The sequence below is a fragment of the Emys orbicularis genome, chromosome 6 (assembly GCF_028017835.1).
Source record: "Emys orbicularis isolate rEmyOrb1 chromosome 6, rEmyOrb1.hap1, whole genome shotgun sequence".
Classification (NCBI taxonomy): Eukaryota; Metazoa; Chordata; order Testudines; family Emydidae; genus Emys; species Emys orbicularis.
In genome coordinates, this window is record NC_088688.1 from 17,695,442 (window position 1) to 17,715,934 (window position 20,493).

A 20,493-nucleotide genomic window follows, 5' to 3' on the forward strand; every position below is an offset into this window, starting at 1 on the left:
CAATTTGGATTATGTTCAGGTTATGCTCTTTTTTTTAAAAAAAGAAAACTTCTTTGAGGTTTTTTCAAAAGCTGTAACCATTCATTCATGGCTTTATAGTGTGCATTTTCATTGTGTCAAGAGGGAAAGGCTCTGCATATGCAGAGAATACACCATTTATTTCCTTAGCACTCCCATTCATTATTGTAGCAGTGCAGTTTGTTTTGTTAATGAAGACCATTTTGCTATTCTCCCAGAAGCCGTTTACTAAAAATGGGAGCACTTTAATTTCAGGGATGAAAGTGAGCGCCGCTCTGTCCCTCTCCATTTATAAATGTAGAGCGGATAAAGTGGGAGAATGGAGACAATGTACACGCAGACACAAAGAGGGAACAGCTATTTTTATTTGTAATTCTACTGTCCGAGGTAAATCCAGTTCTACTTTGTAGTGGGCTGGGTATGTATATGAAGCCGTAAAATAGGTGGGCACTAACTTCCATGGATGCTTCTAGTGTGCCTGCGATGAGTGGGACTTTGTCATGGGTGGGCAGGAGAGCCAGGGGATTCTGTATGACCTGGATCCTCTCCGCTGCAAGGGGAAGATGGACGCCATTATTCTTCCCTGCCCAAATTATTGGACTTAATGCAGAAAATTCTGTGGCTTGTGTTATGCAGACGGTCAGACTAGATAATCATAATGGTCCCTTCCGACCTGAATCATTTCCAGTTGAACTCATCAAGGTTTATTTTGGAGGCACTACACAAGCTATTGCTAGTGGCTGAAGCAGGTGGTATGTTGGGAAGTAGGTAAACCCTATGCTGTTGGGGATGTGCCAGCTCATCCCTTGTCATCCCCCAACGCAAACACAGCCCTAGAATCTAACATAAACAACAGAATACAATTTGTCTGTGTATCATTAAGATAATTGATATTTATTAGCCTCTTTGTAATTTTCTGCTTTTTGTTTTCCAATGGTGCATATAAATCACACCCACAACAGCCACTGTGGATGTGTTTGTGTCTATTATGTTGTCCTGATAAGACTGGCCAGTTTCACCTTCCTGATGCAAGTTATTGAGATTGATTGAAGCGCTGTGCTTGTCCTATCCGGAATACTATGTAATTAATGTTTCATTATGCTAATGTATGCAAATTTATGAGTGTGCATTTGATTGGGAGGGGAGAGAACAAAAAGGATTAAAGAGTTCACTCTAAAGTACAAATTAATTTATTGCATTACTAAATGGCCTTAGAGGAAGGAGGGAACACATTTAGAGAATGAACAAAAATGGAAACAAGAAAAAATACTGCCTAAATATATTGTCTCTCTGAGAAGTGGTTTCACTGTGGAAGTTTAGTGTGGGTTCGCATGGTGTTATGCTGCAGTATTGCATAGGAGCTATGGTGTTTCTATATTAAATTGGATTTGGTTCTTACTACACACATCTTCTCATTGGTGGAGATGGTTTTTACAACAATTCTCTGTCTCTTTGTCTGCACACGTGTGCACCCCAACATTCCATGCTCCGAGTCACCCTTCAACGCTATTCTCAGCTCCAAGTTCTCCCTCGGGCTCTCCTTTTTCAACCCATTCATATGTTCTCTTAACCCTGTACCCTCCTGACACCTCTCACTCTTACCCATCCTTCCATCCCACTTCCTCATTTGGCACCTTTCCCTCTGTTTTCAAGCAAGATACCGGGTCTCTAATCCTAAAAATCCCTAGCTTTCCCTCACCCCTTTCACCAGCAATGCCTCTGTCTGTTCCCATTGCCTCCTCACTCTCTCTCTTGCAATCTGACTTTTGTCTTTTCCCTTTCGTTGAGACCACTCTCAGTGAGTTCACCAATGATCTGTTTCTGGCCAGGAGTGAGGACCTCTTTTCTATCCTCATCCTTTTTGCTCCATCTGTTCCCTTTGACACATTCACAATAATTCTCCTCCTTGAATCGCTTTCCTCCTTGGCCTTGATTCTGTCCTGCATTAGCTTTCTTCCTACTTTTTGAATACTCTTTCAACATTTCCCTCAGTGGCTCCCCGCTCCCTGTTCTATTCAACACTGGTGTCCCTTTTTGCTCTGCCCTTGTCCCCCCTCCTCCTCTCCTTGTACAATCTATCTCTGGGTGACTTCATCTTTTCTCTTTGCTTCAATTACCACCTCCTACAATGATGAAACCCTAAATATCTCTGTCATCCTCCCTCTCCCCAGCTCTGTTTAGTCCCACCTCTATGACTACCTCGCAGATATCTCTTCTGGATGCCCTACTGCCTGCCCAAAATGAACACAGTGAAAACAGGCCTGACCTCTCCTTGGGTTCTGCTGGCACAACACGTGCAAATGATGACATGGCACCGGGTAATGGAAAGTTTGCCTTGAGTGGGGGGTGCAATGGAGTTAGCTCCCCAAACCCCTACTTTGCCATGGAGCCATCCAATGTAGTTAAGGAATGGGTGGGATTGACCCAGGAGACCAAATTTATATCTCCAGGGTCCCAAGGAGGCATCTGCATTTAACAGGGGAACAAATTCTTGCATGGCATTGTGGGCTTTCTCTTTGCCTTCCCATTCCATGTGTAAACCAGACAATTAGAGATGTGCAGACAGAGGAATATAATGATACAATACAGTAAGGCTCATTTACAAATCCCAGAAAATGCTTCAGTCTAAGTTCTACTGAAAGTTCTGGGGGAAAATTTTTATCTAAACCAGTTCTATATCCCTCCCAACATCCAAAACAGTTTCAAATAATAGAGAAATTCTCAAATTACAGTCTATGAACCATCAGCTATCCACAAAAACTCATTTTTGCGGTTCCACAGGATGATCTGTTCTGAGAGCAAGAGGTGAGGGGCATCTGGGTTGGATAGGGAAGTGACCTGTAGGAGGTAGCTTTCTTTTTCATACTGTTTTACCAAATGAAAGAGTTCAGCGGCAGCACTCTTGAAGGCCAAAGAAAGGGGAAGGATAGGAGGCTTTCCCATTGCCTTTTGCATGAGAGGTGCAACTCTGCTGCCCCTTACTTTAACCTCAAGCTTTGCCATTCCTAGGGCAAAAGTGAAGACCCTTCGGAGGAAGAAGGAAGGCTGCTTGTTCTCCCAGTAGACAAAGATCAGATCAAGACCCCAGGGGCTGAGCATCAGATGCAGCTATCCGAGGGGGAGGAGCAAGAGCAGTAAGACCCAGATGTAAAGGTCATTGAAGTCGGTGGGAATCTTCACTGGGATTTGAATTAAGCCCTAGTAGCAAGAATGGGGGAGCTACAATGATTCTCAGATATCAGTTTATAGGTGCCTTAGAAATACTCCAGGCAGATTAGATAGATGGAGGTGAGGGGGAAGTTACAGCAGACTCTTGTGGCGAGGGCTTCCATCTGTTCCAAACTCCCATCTCTTGCCTCACAGCGGAGAACCCTCCTTCAGCATTTGGCCAGAAATCACTCCACCACCTTTATCAGCAAATGCTCAAAGTGCCCTCTAACATTGATCCCTGCGTCCCTGCTCACTGCACCTCTTTCTCTTTGCACTCAGACTGGCTCTCACCCGCCGTGCAGTGCAGGCTTATGGTAGAGGCCATGTGCTCAGGATGCTCCCTGGCCCTGTCCCCCATCCCTGGGCTCACACTCGGCCTGCTATGTCCCTGCAGCAGAAGCACCATTTGCAAGGTCTCTTCTCAAATGGCATCCCCATCCTCCAACCAAACAAAAGCGAGCAGCAGGAATTAGGGATGGGATTTCCTACCCGCTGTCGAGCAAGCCAGGGTTCTCGGAAGGCAGAGGGCTGGACTTTTCATACATCAATTATATGGTTTTTTCCCCATAGAATATCAGGGTTGGAAGGGACCTCAGGAGGTCATCTAGTCCAACTCCCTGCTCAAAGCAGGACCAATCCCCAACTAAATCATCCCAGCCAGGGCTTTGTCAAGCCTGACCATAAAAACCTCTAAGGAAGGAGATTCCACCACCTCCCTAGGTAACCCATTCCAGTGCTTCACCACCCTCCTAGTGAAAAAGTTTGTCCTAATATCCAACCTAAACCTCCCCCACTGCAACTTGAGATCATTACTCCTTGTTTTGTCATGTGGTACCACTGAGAACAGTCTAGATCCATCCTCTTTGGAACCCTCTTTCAAGTAGTTGAAAGCAGCTGTCAAATCCCCCCTCATTCTTCTCTTTTGCAGACTAAACAATCCCAGTTCCCTCAGCCTCTCCTCATAAGTCATGTGTTCCAGCCCTCTAATCATTTTTGTTGCCCTCCACTGGATTTTTTCCAATTTTTCCGTATCCTCCTTGTAGTGTGGGGCCCAAAACTGGACACAGTACTGCAGATGACGCTTCACCAATGCTGAATAGAGGGGAATGATCACATCCCTTGATCTTAGGGTGACCAGATAGCAAGTATAAAAAATTGGGATGGGGGTGGAGGGTAATAGGTGCCTATATAAGAAAAAGCCCCCAAAATCGGGACTGTCCCTATAAAATCGGGACATCTGGTCATCCTACTCGATCTGCTGGCAATGCCTCTACTTATAGAACCCAAAATGCCATTAGTCTTCTTGGCAACAAGGGCACACTGTTGACTCATATCCAGCTTCTCGTCCACTGTAACCCCTAGGTCCTTCTCTGCAGAACTGCTGCCTGGCCATTCGGTCCCTAGTCTGTAACATGGGATTCTTCCGCCCTAAGTGCAGGACTCTGCACTTGTCCTTGTTGAACCTCATCAGATTTCTTTTGGCCCAATCCTCTAATTTGTCTAGGTCCCTCTGTATCCTATCCCTACCCTCCAGCTTATCTACCTCTCCTCCCAGTTTAGTGTCATCTGCAAACTTGCTGAGGGTGCAGTCCACGCCATCCTCCAGATTATTAATGAAGATGTCGAACAAAACTGGCCCCAGGACCGACCCTTGGGGCACTCCGCTTGATACCGGCTGCCAACTAGACATGGAGCCATTGATCACTACCCGTTGAGCCCGATGATCTAGCCAGCTTTCTATCCACCTTATAGTCCATTCATCCAGCCCATACTTCCTTAACTTGCCGGTAAGAATACTGTGGGAGACAGTATCAAAAGCTTTGCTTAAGTCAAGGAATAACACATCCACTGCTTTCCCCTCATCCACAGAGCCAGTTTTCTATTCATAGAAGGCAATTAGGTTAGTCAGGCATGACTTGCCCTTGGCGAATCCATGCTGACTGTTCCTGATCACTTTCCTCTCCTCTAAGTGCATCAGAATTGATTCCTTGAGGACCTGCTCCATGATTTTTCCAGGGACTGAGGTGAGGCTGACTGGCCTGTAGTTCCCCGGATCCTCCTCCTTCCCTTTTTTAAAGATGGGCACTAAATTAGCCTTTTTCCAGTCATCTGGGACCTCCCCCAATTGCCATGAGTTTTCAAAGATAATGGCCAATGGCTCTGCAATCACATCCATGTTGCAGCACTAGGAGCTTGAGGGAAGTAGCAACACATGCAGGCCATGAACTTGGGGGTGGGGAGTGGGGTGGGGCAGGGTACTGGGGTATTCAAATAAATGTACTGTATCATATTACATTAAAAATACAAAACTACAATTACAAATTGGCTGTACTAGAATTTTATCTCGATGTTCTATGTAAAGTAGAAGAGTGAATCGCTCATGGTGTCATCACATGCCTCAGTGGAGTCAGTGGAGACAACCCTATTGTTTACCTGACTCCAAAAGGAAGTTACCAAGAAACCGTAGTAGCAGAAACTTCAACAACATACAAAATACTCATTGCAAAATAAGATAATATCATAAACATTCAGGTTTTTGTACATTGAGGATGTCTTCATAAAGCCAGCAACAAGCTCCACTGTGTGGCTCCATCAGGAAAGAACAGGCAGACTGATACAGAAAAATGACTTTGTTTCGGTTTGGTTTCTCTGTGTATCATTTACAACAAAGGACAGCCAACTGTACACAATATAAAGCTGTATTTCTGGCCTTGGTTTCTTTCTGTTGACATGTTCATACCACTTGAGTATTGATCTGATGGTTTATGTTGTTGTCAATAAAAATGTAGCCTTACATTGTAGAGTTGGGTGTAGTTTATTGTCTTAAGAGTCTTTTAAATGGGTAATAATTCATTAAAGCTTTGAACTGTGCTACTTTTTTACCTGGAGGCACCAGGACATACAGGAAGTGTGCATGTAAGCATGTGGTAGAGATAAGCAGATTAATATTTGTTGTGTTTCTAAACCTTTGAGCTATTTTAGGAAAAGTACATGGTATAATAGCTGAGTAGATTGCAGTGTGAAGATAGGGACATGGGGGTGGGTAGTCTTGGTTGCTGTAAGCCATGAGTTCCTGGTGACCTTGCTGCAGTGGGAACCTCAGATTCCGACGCAGCTAGAATTCCTCCAGGGGTTTTGGAGTGGCAATTCTGCCACTTTTTGAAAAAGTGCCAGCTGTGCTGAGTGCTCCTCTGGCCAATGTGGGAGGATAACGGGGCTAGGTCCTGCACTCGTCCTGCCAATTTGAGGGTAGCTTGTCCCACAGGTATTGTTAGTCTGAATCTGTCCTTGTGCCTTGCCCTGATAGGAGGATAAGAGGGTGGAAAAACTCAATCTGATCCTGCAATGCAGGAGTGAGCAGTTCTGCTGTAAATCCCAAGCAACCGAACATGCCAGAGTCTAGCCCAGTCAGAGGCAATTAAACCAATCTCCTTGTCTTTGCACCCAGCTCCCAGGCTGCTCTCTCCAGCCCGCTTTGTCTTTCCCTCTGAGCTTGATCCCAGTGGATCCTTTTCTGGTTCAGTAAGTATCACAGACTGGCTGGATGCCTGGTGAACTGGGTCCTTGTACCCCCCACAACACACTGTGGACAAATCCTGTTGGCTCATCCTCTCCCACCCATCCTCTGAAAATAGAATCATTAGATTATTTCATAGTTAGCAAACAAGCAGTTCATCTCTCCCATCCCCCCAAATTCCCCCTTCATTCCCCCTTTCTTCTCTTATACTACAGGCCAGGTTTCCCCTCTGAGCCATTTCATACATTGGTGCTTCCCCTCTTTGCGGATTCTCCTCATTCACATTTACCACCAGTGACATCACACTGTTCTAGAGGTTTCAAGCCATGGTCAGTACATTTTTGGATGCAGCAGACTGGATTGGATTGACCACACAGCAGTGCTCCTTAAAAGAGAGACACTCAGCTTGTTTTTTTTTAATTACTAACTAAAAAGAGAGAAAGAAAAGAGAGCAGTTTCTGACAGAGAACGCCTTAAATAGCATGTCCTGAGCTTTTTTTAAAAAATGCTTTAAAACATTTTGATAAGGGATTTTCTGCTTTCCTGTTGGTGGTGAAAATGAGATGGCTATACAGGAGAACAATGAAAGAGACTGCATGCTGAGTGCTGTCAAATAGAGTAAGCACAGTGGGGAAAAATCTTTCTCCTACCTTCTTTCTGCGACAGTCATCTTAGATGGTACCTGTAATTATAGTAGGTACAACATTTTCAGACAGAAATGGTGTTTTATTTTTTCATGTTGATGGTGTCTCTTTAATTGGAAGTGTAGCTTTTAAATGCCTTAAAGCACGGCTGTTCACCAGGCTTGAGTATTTTGCCTATACTGCTAACTCCCTTTAACCTTGAGAAGCAAACTAAATTAGCACATCTAGACCCTTGAAAAGGAGAAGACCAAAAATGTTGCGGTACTTTTACAAGACCTAAAGCAGGATTTTTTCTCACAGAACTTTTATGTGCAAATTAGCATGCATGGTACATAGGTGGGATTAGGAAACTGGTATATTCCAACTTCACATAGATACCTGCAATTGCTTGGGGCTTGGATGAGCTAGCTATTGTGCACAGCATTAAATATGATCGTAAAAACAACAACAACATCATCCTTTTGGCTCATGCCATAAAAAGTCTGACAACAACCTGAGAATAGGTGATAACACAAAATCGCACCAACAAATCACATTCAGCAGCCGCCAGTGGATGAGTTGAAATAAGAACTGGCCTGAACTTAACTGCATCTAAGACTAACTCAAAATTTATTAAATTTCGAAATAGTTGGTAGGGTAACTTTTATGTTAAAGTTGTAGGGCTGGGCCCGAAGTTGTGGTAGCTCCTTTGCTGGTCTCTGGGGACCACTCTATCTGGAAATCACTCACCTCCTGTGTATAAAGTATTTTGGGGTCCCTTTCACAGCTGGAACCCTACACTGCACAAAATTTTAATGCAGAGGCCCCAGAGGCCCAGCAGAGAGCCAGATACAATTGCTGGACTCCACAGATGGGTCAAGAAAGGCAGGGCCGGCTCCAGCTTTTCTGCCGCCCCAAGCGGCAAAAAAAAAAAAAAAAAAAAAAAGCTGAACGGCGGCACTTTGGCAGCAGCTCAATAGCACCTCTCCATTCTTCGGCGGCAATTTGGCGGCGGGTCCTTCACTCCCTCTCTTCCTCTTCGGCGGCACTTCGGCGGTAGCTCAAAGAGGAAGAGAGGGACTGAGGGACCCGCTGCCGAATTCCCGCCAAAGACCCGGAGGTGCCGCCCTGATACCGGACGGAGTGCCACCCTTTTGTATTGGCTGCCCCAAGCACCTGCTTCCTTCACTGGTGCCTGGAGCTGGCCCTGAAGAAAGGCAGCGGGCCAGTGGATGAGAGGGCTGGGAGCCTATAGGGAATAGGAAATCAGCCACAGACAGAATCTTACAGGACAGTCATTGTTTGTGAGGAGACTGAGATTCTGTAGCTGCTAGTAGTGATTGCAGGACATAGTGTTCCTTTAATGAGAGAGTTTCTTTTAAGTAGAGAGTACTTTATTCTTGATCTGACTTTGAGCTTTCTGCAGAAGATAGAAAGAAGTGGCTGACTTTAACAACTGTCTATAAGAGAAGAGCTGACTTTTGTACTCCTACAATGAGCAAAACATTAAAAACAAATCTAAGACAGGATTATGCAGTGTGTGTTCCAGTTATAGGACTGTCGGGTTTTTTTAATTCAGTGTCCATAAAAAGTCTAAAAAAAATATCCAGCAGTGAAGGAACTAGCAGCAAATTCTTCTCTGCAATTAATCTGGCTCTGTACATTTTACCTCTTTGTCTAGATTTTGCAACAAACCTGTCAAATTATTACAGAATTAATCCTTGATGTTTTCCTTCTGAATCCCCAAAAAGATGAACACTTAATTTCTCGTGAACTATATTAAGCAGCCCTACAAAATTGGTCAAGTCTGTGGCATGACCTCGACAGTGTGTAATCTAATATTTTTTTAATGAAAAGATAAGACAGCCTGTCTCTGTTAAGGGTGAGAGGAGTTGTTCTGCTTCTGATACTTTTTGAAATGGCAACACTCTTTATGATTGAATCTATATCTTCCTCACTAGGCCACGTATAAGCAGGGTCAGGATGGGGCAGTTTTAAGATGGGAGAAACGTAAGAAAAATGTAGGCCCTGGATGAAGTGATGAGGCACCTTCTGAGTCAGTGCGGAAGCAATGCCCCCTTATGGTGCCAGGGGATCATGTGCTGTTACAGTTAATGTCTTTTGGATGAAATATAACACCAACATCCTAACTAGTGGTGGGTCACTAAAGGTCCAGGGGCATTTTTTTTATCAAAGTAGTTCACACTAGTGTGTTGGTCACAGTAGATTCCAACTCTTTGCTACTCGGAATTTCCAAGTGGCAAATTCTGCCCTGATGTGTCATGTGGTGTTTCTGTAGACTGCTAAAGAGTGGCCATATTTTGTCATAAGAGCAGCTGAGCTTCAGTGCTGACTTACAGATTTGTTCTTCTGAATTTGCACATTGTTGACTTTGCAGTTCCCTTTGAAAAGCAAGGTGTCATGCAATATTTAATAGGCAAGCAGTCCTTGGATTCTGTTAACCAGATTGGCTTAATATTAGTCAAGTGACAAGAATTAGATTTGCGCTATTGCTCTTTGAAGTAGATAGTAGTGCATATTAGGGGAAACAGTCTACACCTGATATCATCGATGGCATCAACTCAAATAGTCTCAAACAGGCTGGCCAGTGTGGCATCTCTGTCTTCCGCAAGAGCAGCTAGCCAGTTTTCCGAGTGACTCCTGCTGGGGTGCAAAGGCTGCTGCCTCCAACCTTTCCCACTAGGTATAGGTTCTTGTACCACCTTCATCAGTATAGTATCTGGGCCCCTTCCATGATGTGACTAACATCAGTTGCATGAGGCCTATTCTTCTCTCATTCCCTCCCCAGGGGAGAATTGTGTCTGTAGTGGGGTGTTTTAGTTTGGTAGGGTTTTTCTTTTAGTTTACGTACATGCTGCTATGTATTTATTAGTGAAATCAAGGTAAAAAAAGTGCTGCTTTCACAGGGAACTGTGGCTTGTGAAATTTGTGATGGTTCTTGGTTTCTGTCGGAGTTCACTCCACAGTCTTGGACTGGCACTACAGAGCTCTGTTTCCTGCATGGATAAACTGTCTTCTCATGGTAGGATCAGGCAGAGCAGGAACTGAACCTGGGTACGTTTTGTTAAAACCAATATGTTCCTATGAGAAATTTTGGTTTAAACAAATCGTCATTTTCCAATTAAACAAAATTTCATCAAAAAATTCCCGACCAGCTCTAAGGTCAACTAAATACATAAATGAAAAATCTGAATTACGAACCTCAAAACTAAATGTTTAAACTGAAAACCTACTCTTTATATGTGCTCAGTAACCACCAGGATTCTTGGGAGTTAGTGACACAATTTTCCTAATAAAAATTACTGCAGTATCAGTCCAAAACACTACAATAGAACTATTTTAAAATGTAATGAGTTGATGCATCACTATAGAGTACTGCAGAATTGTATGTAATGCCTGAAGAGTTGTTCTATATACCGTACTCCTTTGAATCAGATTGTAAATTCCTTGGGGGTAGCAGATTTGTCTTTCTACATGTAACATGTAATATTAATGCACATGTTCGGCCAGATATTCAAAAGTGCGCGGGGCTAGAATTTAAAGTGCTCAGCACCAACAATCAGCGCTACATGAGTTATAATAAAATTATTAAAATGAACGACCTCATTTTAATCTATTTCCGTTTTAGTTGATTTGGAGCAAATAGAAAATTGTGACAAGTTTTGCTGTATTGTATGCTACCTGAAATTGTAAATAAGTGTTTACTAGTCTGAGCACTACGCTAATTTAACACAGGATCTGTAGACGAAGTCAAAATGGCCTCTGAGAAAAATACTCAGGGCTTCCATAAATACATTTTATTATAATAGATTTAGTTCAGCTAGTATACTATGCTACCACATTTCAGATAGATGGAGGTACCCTTACATTTGCAGATTTCAAATAATTTGTGTGCAAAACTTTTTGTTTCTTAATATGTGTTTGAAAAATAAAAAAGCTCCCAGGGTGGTCTGGTCAAATACTGTTGCAACTGTGAAATCTCTTCTGTCTCTGCAATGGAAGTAGCTGATGCAGAACATTCAGAAAGAGCGGATTATGTTTTACAATGCCAGACCAGGAAGTCGAAGGATTCAGAGATGGGGTCTGATTTAAGAGCACATCAAAGTTTATTTTTTAAATGTTAATTTCATATGTGGCTTGGAGAATGATAACTCTTAAGTCACTCTGATGTTACCTGTCAGGGAGAAAGCTAATGGGTTTCCAAACCTGTATCACATAGCAGGCCATCATACAGGTTAATGGTTTGGTTGCTGAAGCATCAAGGGACCAAGGACTGGGTTTTTCAGCCTTTAGTTGTTCCTTTATTTGTCTAGATGACTCTTGGGCTGTTGCCTGGAGCATTCTCTCCTTCACCTCAGAGATTCAGATCTTGACAGAAGTAGTGCCATAGTTTTTTGTTTATGACAAGGCGTGTGCTCAGAATAGCTGAAATGGGCCTTTTTGGGGGGGCTGGAGCTATTTAATCTTTACAACACTTCTGTTCAAGTTCAGGTTTGTAATTGAGCCACGGATCTAATAAATCTGTATTCATAGTCTCTCTGTGAATGTTCTAATGAGAAAAAAAAATGTGGTTTGGATTGATCAATTTCAGTCTGTGTTGTAGATCTCAATCCCCTGGAAATCTCAGCCTCTTAGTACTGAAACTGAGACAGTAGATGTGTGTGCGCATGTTAATGGTGGAACAGGCATTTGCTATGTTATAACACTTAAAACAATTAGAAAAGCACACATATCTAGTGCTCTGATTGTAGATGTCTTTGAGGGGCATAGAACCTGAAACAACTTGCTGGGGAAAAGTCACAAGGGTGATAAACTTTTGTGACAGAAGTGCAGCATCTTTCCAGGCATGGACTCAATTGTGCAAATTTTACTCATGTTGGTTAGCATTTACCTATGCAGACAATCCCATAGAAGTAATTAAGGCTTTCTGCAAGTAACCTCAGTCTATATTCACCAAACTTTCATAAGCATAGGGTTTCCAAACACACTGATGAACATCAAACCCAAGACTCAGTTTCATTGGGTTTGATGTTGAATGCTTGGGAGTATTAATACTCAAACTTTTTTTTTTAGTGTTTAGCTTTTTGCAACTCTGAGGAATTGCAAGGGAAATATCATTAAAGATGGGGGGGGGGGGGGAATAAGGAGGTGATCAAAGGTGCCAGATAAAGACAGTGGGGTTCTCTCACCACAAAGCACTGAACCTGTAGAAGAGACATTTTGTATTGCAGTATACTTTAAAAGAGCTCCCATATTTCCTCTACAGATACCTTCTTAGCTTAGCCCTGCTCCCCACCCCTTAATTTGAGCTATTGGCATAAGTTTTAGTAGTCTAGAGGTTTAAAAATAGTTGGAAAATATCAGTCTGGTTCTTAGAAATAAAATGAACCCATTGTCCATCTCTGATGGAAAAACAACCCCCCCCCCCAATGCTAGGGGTGAAGAGCTTAATGGCCTGTTGTAAACTGTGCTGTATTTAGGTGCCTCCATTGCATTGTTAACTCATCTTAGATTTCATGAGATATTTAAGGTAAAGCACAGCGGGGAAGAGGCTGCTCAAGGACTAGGACAAATACGAAAGAAGTTTTACAGCATTTTCACGTCTTCCAATAGCACAAGATTAAAAACCTCCACTGGCTGTAGCTGAAGAGATAAGCATCCGGGACAGTGCTTTGCCAGGCAAGGATTTGACTTCAGATCTAGTTCCCAACAGCCCACTCTTCCTTCCATTGATGCCAGCAGGCGTTTTGCCATTGGCTTCAATAGATGTCCTTGTGCTGGGCATTAGGAACGTTTCAGAAGTGGCATTTCAGCTTTTGGCAGAATAAGGGAAAACACTGTGGGAGGTTCCCTGCCCCTTCTTGTGCCCTTAAGTAGCTATTTCCAGTTCTGCTCACTGGAGGGAAGGTCACCATGAGTTGCAATACTGTGAGAAAGTGGTGCAGAACAATGATTTCTAAGTGGAATTTATTTAGGCCTCAACAAAAAATCGGTTTGAAGATCATAATTTGGGAAGCTAAACTCAATTTTGGAATTTCTAAAATATATTCATAAATTCATCTTTTCTCCCTGTTTTGATTTCAACTCTTGATGCACTAATTAATCACTCACTAGGGAAAAAATATTATTCTCCATCAAGAAATTATATTCTCTCCCAGAGGACCTGGAGTCCAACTATACAACCGCATTTGCTCCAATCCCTCAGACAGAGACAAACACCTATAAAATCTTTATCGAGCGTTCTTAAAACTACAGTTCCCACCTGCTGAAGTGAAGAAACAGATTGACAGAGCCAGAAGAGTACCCAGAAGTCACCTACTACAGGACAGGCCCAACAAAGAAAGTATCAGAACGCCACTAGCCATCACCTTCAGCCCCCAACTAAATCCTCTCCAGCGCATCATCAAGGATCTACAACCTATCCTGAAGGACGATCCCTCACTCTCACAGATCTTGGGAGACAGGCCTGTGCTCGCTTACAGACAGCTTGGGAGACAGGCCTGTGCTCGCTTACAGACATCAGCCACACCATCAGGGGTTCGTTCACCTGCACATCTACCAATGTGATATATGCCATCCTGTGCCAGCAATGTCCCTCTGCCATGTACATTGGCAAACTGGACAATCTCTACACAAAAGAATAAATGGACACAAATCAGATGTCAAGAATTATAACATTCAAAAACCAGTCGGAGAACACTTCAACCTCCCTGGTCACTCAGGGACCTAAAAGTCGCAATTCTTCAACCAAAAAAACTTCAAAAACAGACTCCAGCGAGAAACTGCAGAACTGGAATTAATTTGCAAACTGGACACCATTAAATTAGGCTGGAATAAAGACTGGGAGTGGATGGGTCATTACACAAACTAAAAACTATTTCCCCAGGCTAATTTTTCCCCTACTGTTACTTGCACCTTTTTGTCAACTGTTGGAAATGGGCCATCCTGATTATCACTACAAAAGTTTTTTTTCTCCTGCTGATAATAGCCCACCTTCATTGATTAGTCTCGTTAGAGTTGGTATGGCAACCCCCATTATCTTCCTACTGTATTTTCCACTACATGCAACTGATGAAGTGGGTTCTAGCCCACAAAAGCTTATGCCCAAATAAATTTGTTAGTCTCTAAGGTGCCACTCCTCATTCTTTTTGCTGATACAGACTAACATGGCTACCACTCTGAAACCTATACAAAGTGTGTGTGAAGAAAAAGAAAACTGGATTACTGCAATCCACTGGAAATAGGGCCACACATGTTGACTGCTTGAACACTTTAACAGTGCAAAATATCGCTGCCTGGTTACTTAGAATTTGTTTAATATGTGCTTCATAAACTGCACTGCCCTCATATTGGTTTCTCAGTGCAATTTACATTGTGAGTTTACACCTTAAAACTTTCCATGATTGGGCTTCTGAGTACCAAGGTGTTCCAGTTGACAGGCTCTATAGTTGTATTTCCAGCTCTGGTCTGTCTGGAATCTGGTTCCCTGTTAATCTAACAAAAACTAAATCTGTGTAATCTTTGGACATTTCATAAAAATTTTGAACAATCTTCAGTCCCTCAGCCTTCCCGTCAGCAGGTGCATGCACTCTGGTACCTGGGGTTTACTACAGGTTAGGGAGGAAAAGGTTTGTGGAAGTCCCTTGTTAAAATAATGACGATACATGATTTGGAATGTTCCCAAAGATTGGTTGGCATTCAAGATCTAATATTTTGGTTGAGGGCTGCTTGAGCTAATTCCTAGGTATCTAGCCAGATAGAAGCCTAGTGGGATTTTCAAAAGCATCTAGGCACTTAACTGCCATTGATTTCAATAGGGATTAGGCACTTTGGCAGTTCTGAAAATCCCAGTAGGTGGCTATCTGTATCATTAGGCACCTAAATACCTTTAAAAACCTGTCTCTTAACCCTCCTCCTTCCTGAACTTCCAAGAAATCTTTGAAAGCATATGATCATTTCTTCAACCTCTCACCACTTCAGCCTCCAGGAGCAATATTTCAGAGAAGGGTTTGAACTGTATTCACATTTCAAAAGCATTACAGGTTATTCAAGCTGTTAGGTACCATGTACTAAAGCAATTTAAGATAACTATGGCTTCTGCAAAGGATATGAATAGCTGAAATTGTGACTGAACTGCAAGGGTAATTGCATGAAAAGAAAGTTAATCTTTGTTTAACTTCTGTAATTTATGAACTCCCTGAATTGAAATCTGTCATAACCCCACTGTTTCAGAAGAAGTGGATTATTTACTTCTGATAATAGTCACATAAATTCATTAACATACTGTCATAAACAGCTGGGTGTTAAAATGTGTTGTGTTTTGGTGGCATAAATAAAAATGTCCAACAAGAAGCTGTGTTTTAAAAACAAAACACCAGAGGCCTATGGAAGAATAAAAAGCAATAAATGTTTTTAAGATAACAATACTTGCCTAAATTGTAAATGGGCCTGTTTGCTACTAACAGCAGTTTCATGACAAAAGTCTATCTTCCACCAGTATGCAACCTTAGGTTACTGAAACCAGTGTCGCTCCATTGACTTCAGGTGGGATTAAACCAATGTGAGTGAGATCAGGATCAGGCCTTGGATACATCTTTTGCCAGTCAATTAATTTTGTTCTTCCTTTAGAACGTGGCCAGAGAGAAAGTAATGTGGAGAGGAGGATGGTAGCTGGGAAGGGGCTGGAAATATCATATGCTGGAGGCAAGCTGTTTAAGGTGATGCTGTCAACCCAGCCCTTAACAGCTAGGAGTGCTATATATAGCATATCCATGGAAGAAAGGTTGAGGACAAGGTTTGCTTAACAGAAAATATCGGCCTCCTTTCCATTCACAGACAGCAGCTTTAAAGACATACAAGGTCCTGTACGTTTTGACTCTCTGATATCATTTAGCAATCAATGGAAGTTATAGGGTCTGATTCTCCACAGCCTGGACCATAGTCTAGTAATTTACATTTGTGGAAAGTGCATATAAAATGCTACCAAATCAGAATCCAATTTGCATGCACTTTGTACAGGTGTAAATGACTGGAAAAGGGGCAATCCAATAGAAAATCAGAATCGGGCCCATTTCCTTTCCTTTTATTGTGCTATTAGAGTATGTAATAAAATCCACTAGTTCTTAAGCATCTTAACAGTTTTCTAGTCTTTAGCAGTGAAGGTTTATATTCATATCATGGGCCCTCCATGGAAGTCTCTCACTCCATCTTCTTCTCCATTGCCTCCTAACTGTGCAGGGCTGCAAAGGGGCCTAGACTCTGCATTTTGCAGCCCTGTCATTCATGGCTGCTGCTGTGACACCTGCTCAGTTGGCACCCAAGGGACTTCAGTATCTCATCCATTTCTCTCTGTATTGCAGAGGAATGGAAAAGAAGTTAAGAGGAGGTGCTTTTGAGAATGTTGTGGTTAGATGTTGATAGCTGTTTGGCTCTGTGTGTGTGTGTGTGTGTGTGTTCCCTCTGTGTGCCGCCCCAGCCCTGCACAGACAGCTGGCATTGCAGACCTCGAGCGAACCACCCAATGACCACAAGATCCATTAAGGGACGAGGGCACCCAGCCAGGTGTATTGTTGACAAAGCATGGTACTAGTATCCCGCAGTCTCTACCAGACCACTAATACACGTATGCCCATAACAATGGACCAGCTCTGTGAACGGCGGGACTTTCCGTTCCTCCCTATGGCCAGACAAAGACACTCCCTCTGAGATGCATCTTTATACCCCGATACAAACAAGTTAGTACTGCCCCTTTGACCTAGTTAGTTACTGCCCCCTTACGTCGCTAGTTATCACCCATCTTGTACATGTTGGTTTGATCAAAACATCTCTATTACGTACTATCATCCTGACCTTATCTTTTAGGATGGGTCAGTGTGTTCCTGTTATCCTTGGGTAATGTTTGTGTACCATCCTTAATATTGGGATGTTCTGGTACCACTGGATATTGGCATGTGTTTGCATGAGCACTCTGTGACGAGCACTTGTTAGGAATGTGTTTTTTCTGCAATATCAGCCCTGCTCTTGCCAAATTCTGTGAGCAGGTCCGGCCTCAAACCAGGCCTCTGATATAAGGGCTTATGTCTCAGGCTCTCTTCCTACTACAGATGTGAGTGTCATTCTGGTTCAGGGAGAAAAGCTTCATCATATACAAAGATTTGGCAGCACTTCCAATAGATGGCTAGACTCTGGATTTGGCTAATCTCCTCTGAAAGTTGCTCATAAATACAAAGCCACCCAAGTGCTATTTGCAAACTTCTCATGGTGAAATTCAGCTCTGTGCAGGGGTCCAGCACAAGCCCTATGAGCCAATTAGAGTAAATTCCATTTATACCCTCAAAATGGTACTGAAACAATGCATAGGCTTTGTACTGATCCACTGCACTAGAGAAAATTGAACACATTGGGGCTTATTTCTTGAAGTAATGAGGGGAGGGGGGCGCAGTTAGAGGTATTTTGCTTTGTTTACATATTTGTCTCCCTTTTGTAAATATTGTATTTGAATTGATGGCACCAAAATATTCATCTTGGTTTTCCTTCAGTCAATTTGCTGAGACATGCTATTTTTAATTAAATTAATTCTCAGAATGTTCACCGGGCACCCAAAGTGTCTTCTGGGATTTTGTGTTCGTGCTCTTCAATGAGTTAATGCACCAGAACTGGCATCTATCTTCCTGTACGTGAATGAATAACCAAGCTTTTCTTATTCTAGGTTCACAAGTTAAGGGTTTTACATCATTGCGGTTCCTGACTGAGCCTTCAGATGCTGTCACCATGCGCGGAAGTAATGTGCTGCTGAATTGCACAGTGGAGTCTGATCAAGGAATTCCTGTCATCAAGTGGAAGAAAGATGCAGTCTTCTTAAACCTGGCAGTGGATGAAAGGAGACAGCAGATGGCCAATGGTTCCCTCTTGATACAAAGTATAGTCCATTCCAGGCACCATAAGCCAGATGAGGGTCTCTACCAGTGTGAGGCCTCTTTAGAAGGCATTGGGGCTATCATCAGTCGGACAGCTAAAGTCACTGTAGCAGGTAGGAATAACTCTTCTGTCCTTTGAACTGCTGGAAACATTGTCTTGTGAGAACAATTTTAAAGAAGCATTAAAATACAGGGAGATATTCTTCTGGCAGAAATGTGTGGTCTGGTTCCCGCCCCCCCAAAAATAAATAAAATAAAGCCAGACATGACATTCTGCTACAGTAATTTATTTCTGACAAGCGACTATTCTTGTTTAAATATGTCTAATCAGCTCGTTGTTGCTGTGAGATATTTGCTGCATATTTATTGTCTTCAAAACAAGAAAAAAATCTTTGAAGTTGGAAATTAACTGCTTTCTGAGTTAATTCAGCCTTAGAAAAAATAAAATCCGGAACCTCTGTGGGATGTAAAATGTGCATAATTTGTTTTTCAGTTTAGGTCTTTTTTTTCCCCACTGACAAGAATCCATTATACAACTTATTGGCATTTGTAGCCTTAATTTCTGTAGCTCTTTTTTGAAATACCTGGGAGGAAGTATACTATGGTGATGAGAACAGGATATTGGTCATCAAGAGACCTGGATTTGGTTATGGCTCTACCACTGAGTTTCTATATGATAGCCATTTAGGCCTAAATTATCACAGGTGGTCAATAATTTTGGGTGGCTCACTGTTTGAGGGCCTGAGCTAGTGCTCCTAGATATGATTTTCAGACGTGCTGAGCATCCACAATGCCAACTGAAGACACAAGGGATTGGTAGGTGCTCAGCCTTTGTAAATGCTTCATGTGTGTCAAAAATGTCATCACCTCAAGTCAGTGGGCATTTAAAAGGATAGGCAATGGCCTCTCCAGGTCTGTTTCCCCATTTGTATAATGGGAATAACTGTACTCTGCTTTACAGGGTGGCGTGAGGCCTGAATCAGCTAACCATTGCAAACTGCTTTGAGATCCTTGAATGAACGGTTAAAGAATGAAGTGTTGTTATATTTAGTATCCCATGGTATCTAGCTTTCAGCCTATTTCTGTAGGATCATTGTAAACCGTTATTAAAATATTTCACAGGGCAGTAGGTTTTCTTTTGATCTGGAGCAGTGTGTTACTAGATCTGGCTCTGACTGAAATAATGTTTTGGCTGCCTAGAATGGTCAGAACTTGAACTGGACTTCCTGCAAGTAGATATCCAGAGCTGGACTATATTCCCCTATCTCACTTTATTTTCTATGGGAGACTTGCAGGCACAGGATCTTTGGTCTTACGATGGTTGAAAGCAGCCAAGTCTCTAATCAGACAGACTAAATCTCCTTGGAGGAAAGAGAGTCTAGATAAGTATTTTTTACAGTTATGCTAAGAATCAGAGTTGATGGTACTTGAAGCACAGAAGAGCTGGAGAGCTCCCTTGTTAACGGAGCTATTCTTTGGGCCATGTGAAAGGAATCTTTTCTTGAAGAAAAATAAATTTGTAGCCACTCTTGTTCCAAAGATAGACCTAGAAAATGCAACTTGATTGCTAGACTTGAACGCAGATGGGATCCATTCCTTCAGCAGCAGATTGGGGGAGGTGGGCTAAAAATTCTTCATTGAGTAATGTCCCTATGGGTGATCCACTTCAGGTGTACCAGCGCATCTTGAGTCCTTGATCAGAGATTTCCTGTTTGCAGTGTCCGTTTGACCTGCCTATATGTCCTATACATCCTTGTGCCATGCACTGAGGCTACATAGGGCTGCCACGGTCGATTTGCCCTCAGTTCCCTCTCAGCCACCTTGGCCTAAGACAGAGCCCTAGCGTGTCTGCCTTGAGCATGCCTGAGCTAACTTTTTCTTTATAGTTTAGTGTTAGTTGGTTTTAGATAGTTGTTATATAGTTAGTAGATAAGTAGTGTGAGGATTAACTTTGGTCCTCTCCCTCACTTCAGGGAGCCTTTCTCTCCTGGCAGGGCATGCCCAACTCTCCAGGATTCAAACATTGCCTCTCTTGTCGGGAGCCTATCCCAGTCAATGATGGCCACTCTAAGTGTGTCAGCTGCCTGGGAGAGTCATATGTCTCCCAGAAGTGTAACTTTTGCCTGGCTTTTAAATCCAAAGCAAGGAAGAACTGTGAGGTCAAGCTGCTGCTGGAGTGCTCCCTTTG

At 42.7% G+C, this 20,493-nt stretch overlaps 1 protein-coding gene across 1 annotated transcript in view; it reads left to right on the forward strand.

Moving 5' to 3' along the window:
- Nucleotides 1-20,493, forward strand: part of DCC (DCC netrin 1 receptor) — a 923,941-nt gene that overhangs the window by 310,877 nt on the left and 592,571 nt on the right. The window contains exon 2 of the mRNA XM_065406266.1: nucleotides 18,098-18,418. Coding sequence (XP_065262338.1) covers nucleotides 18,098-18,418 — 321 coding nt within the window. The remainder of the gene's footprint in view (nucleotides 1-18,097; nucleotides 18,419-20,493) is intronic.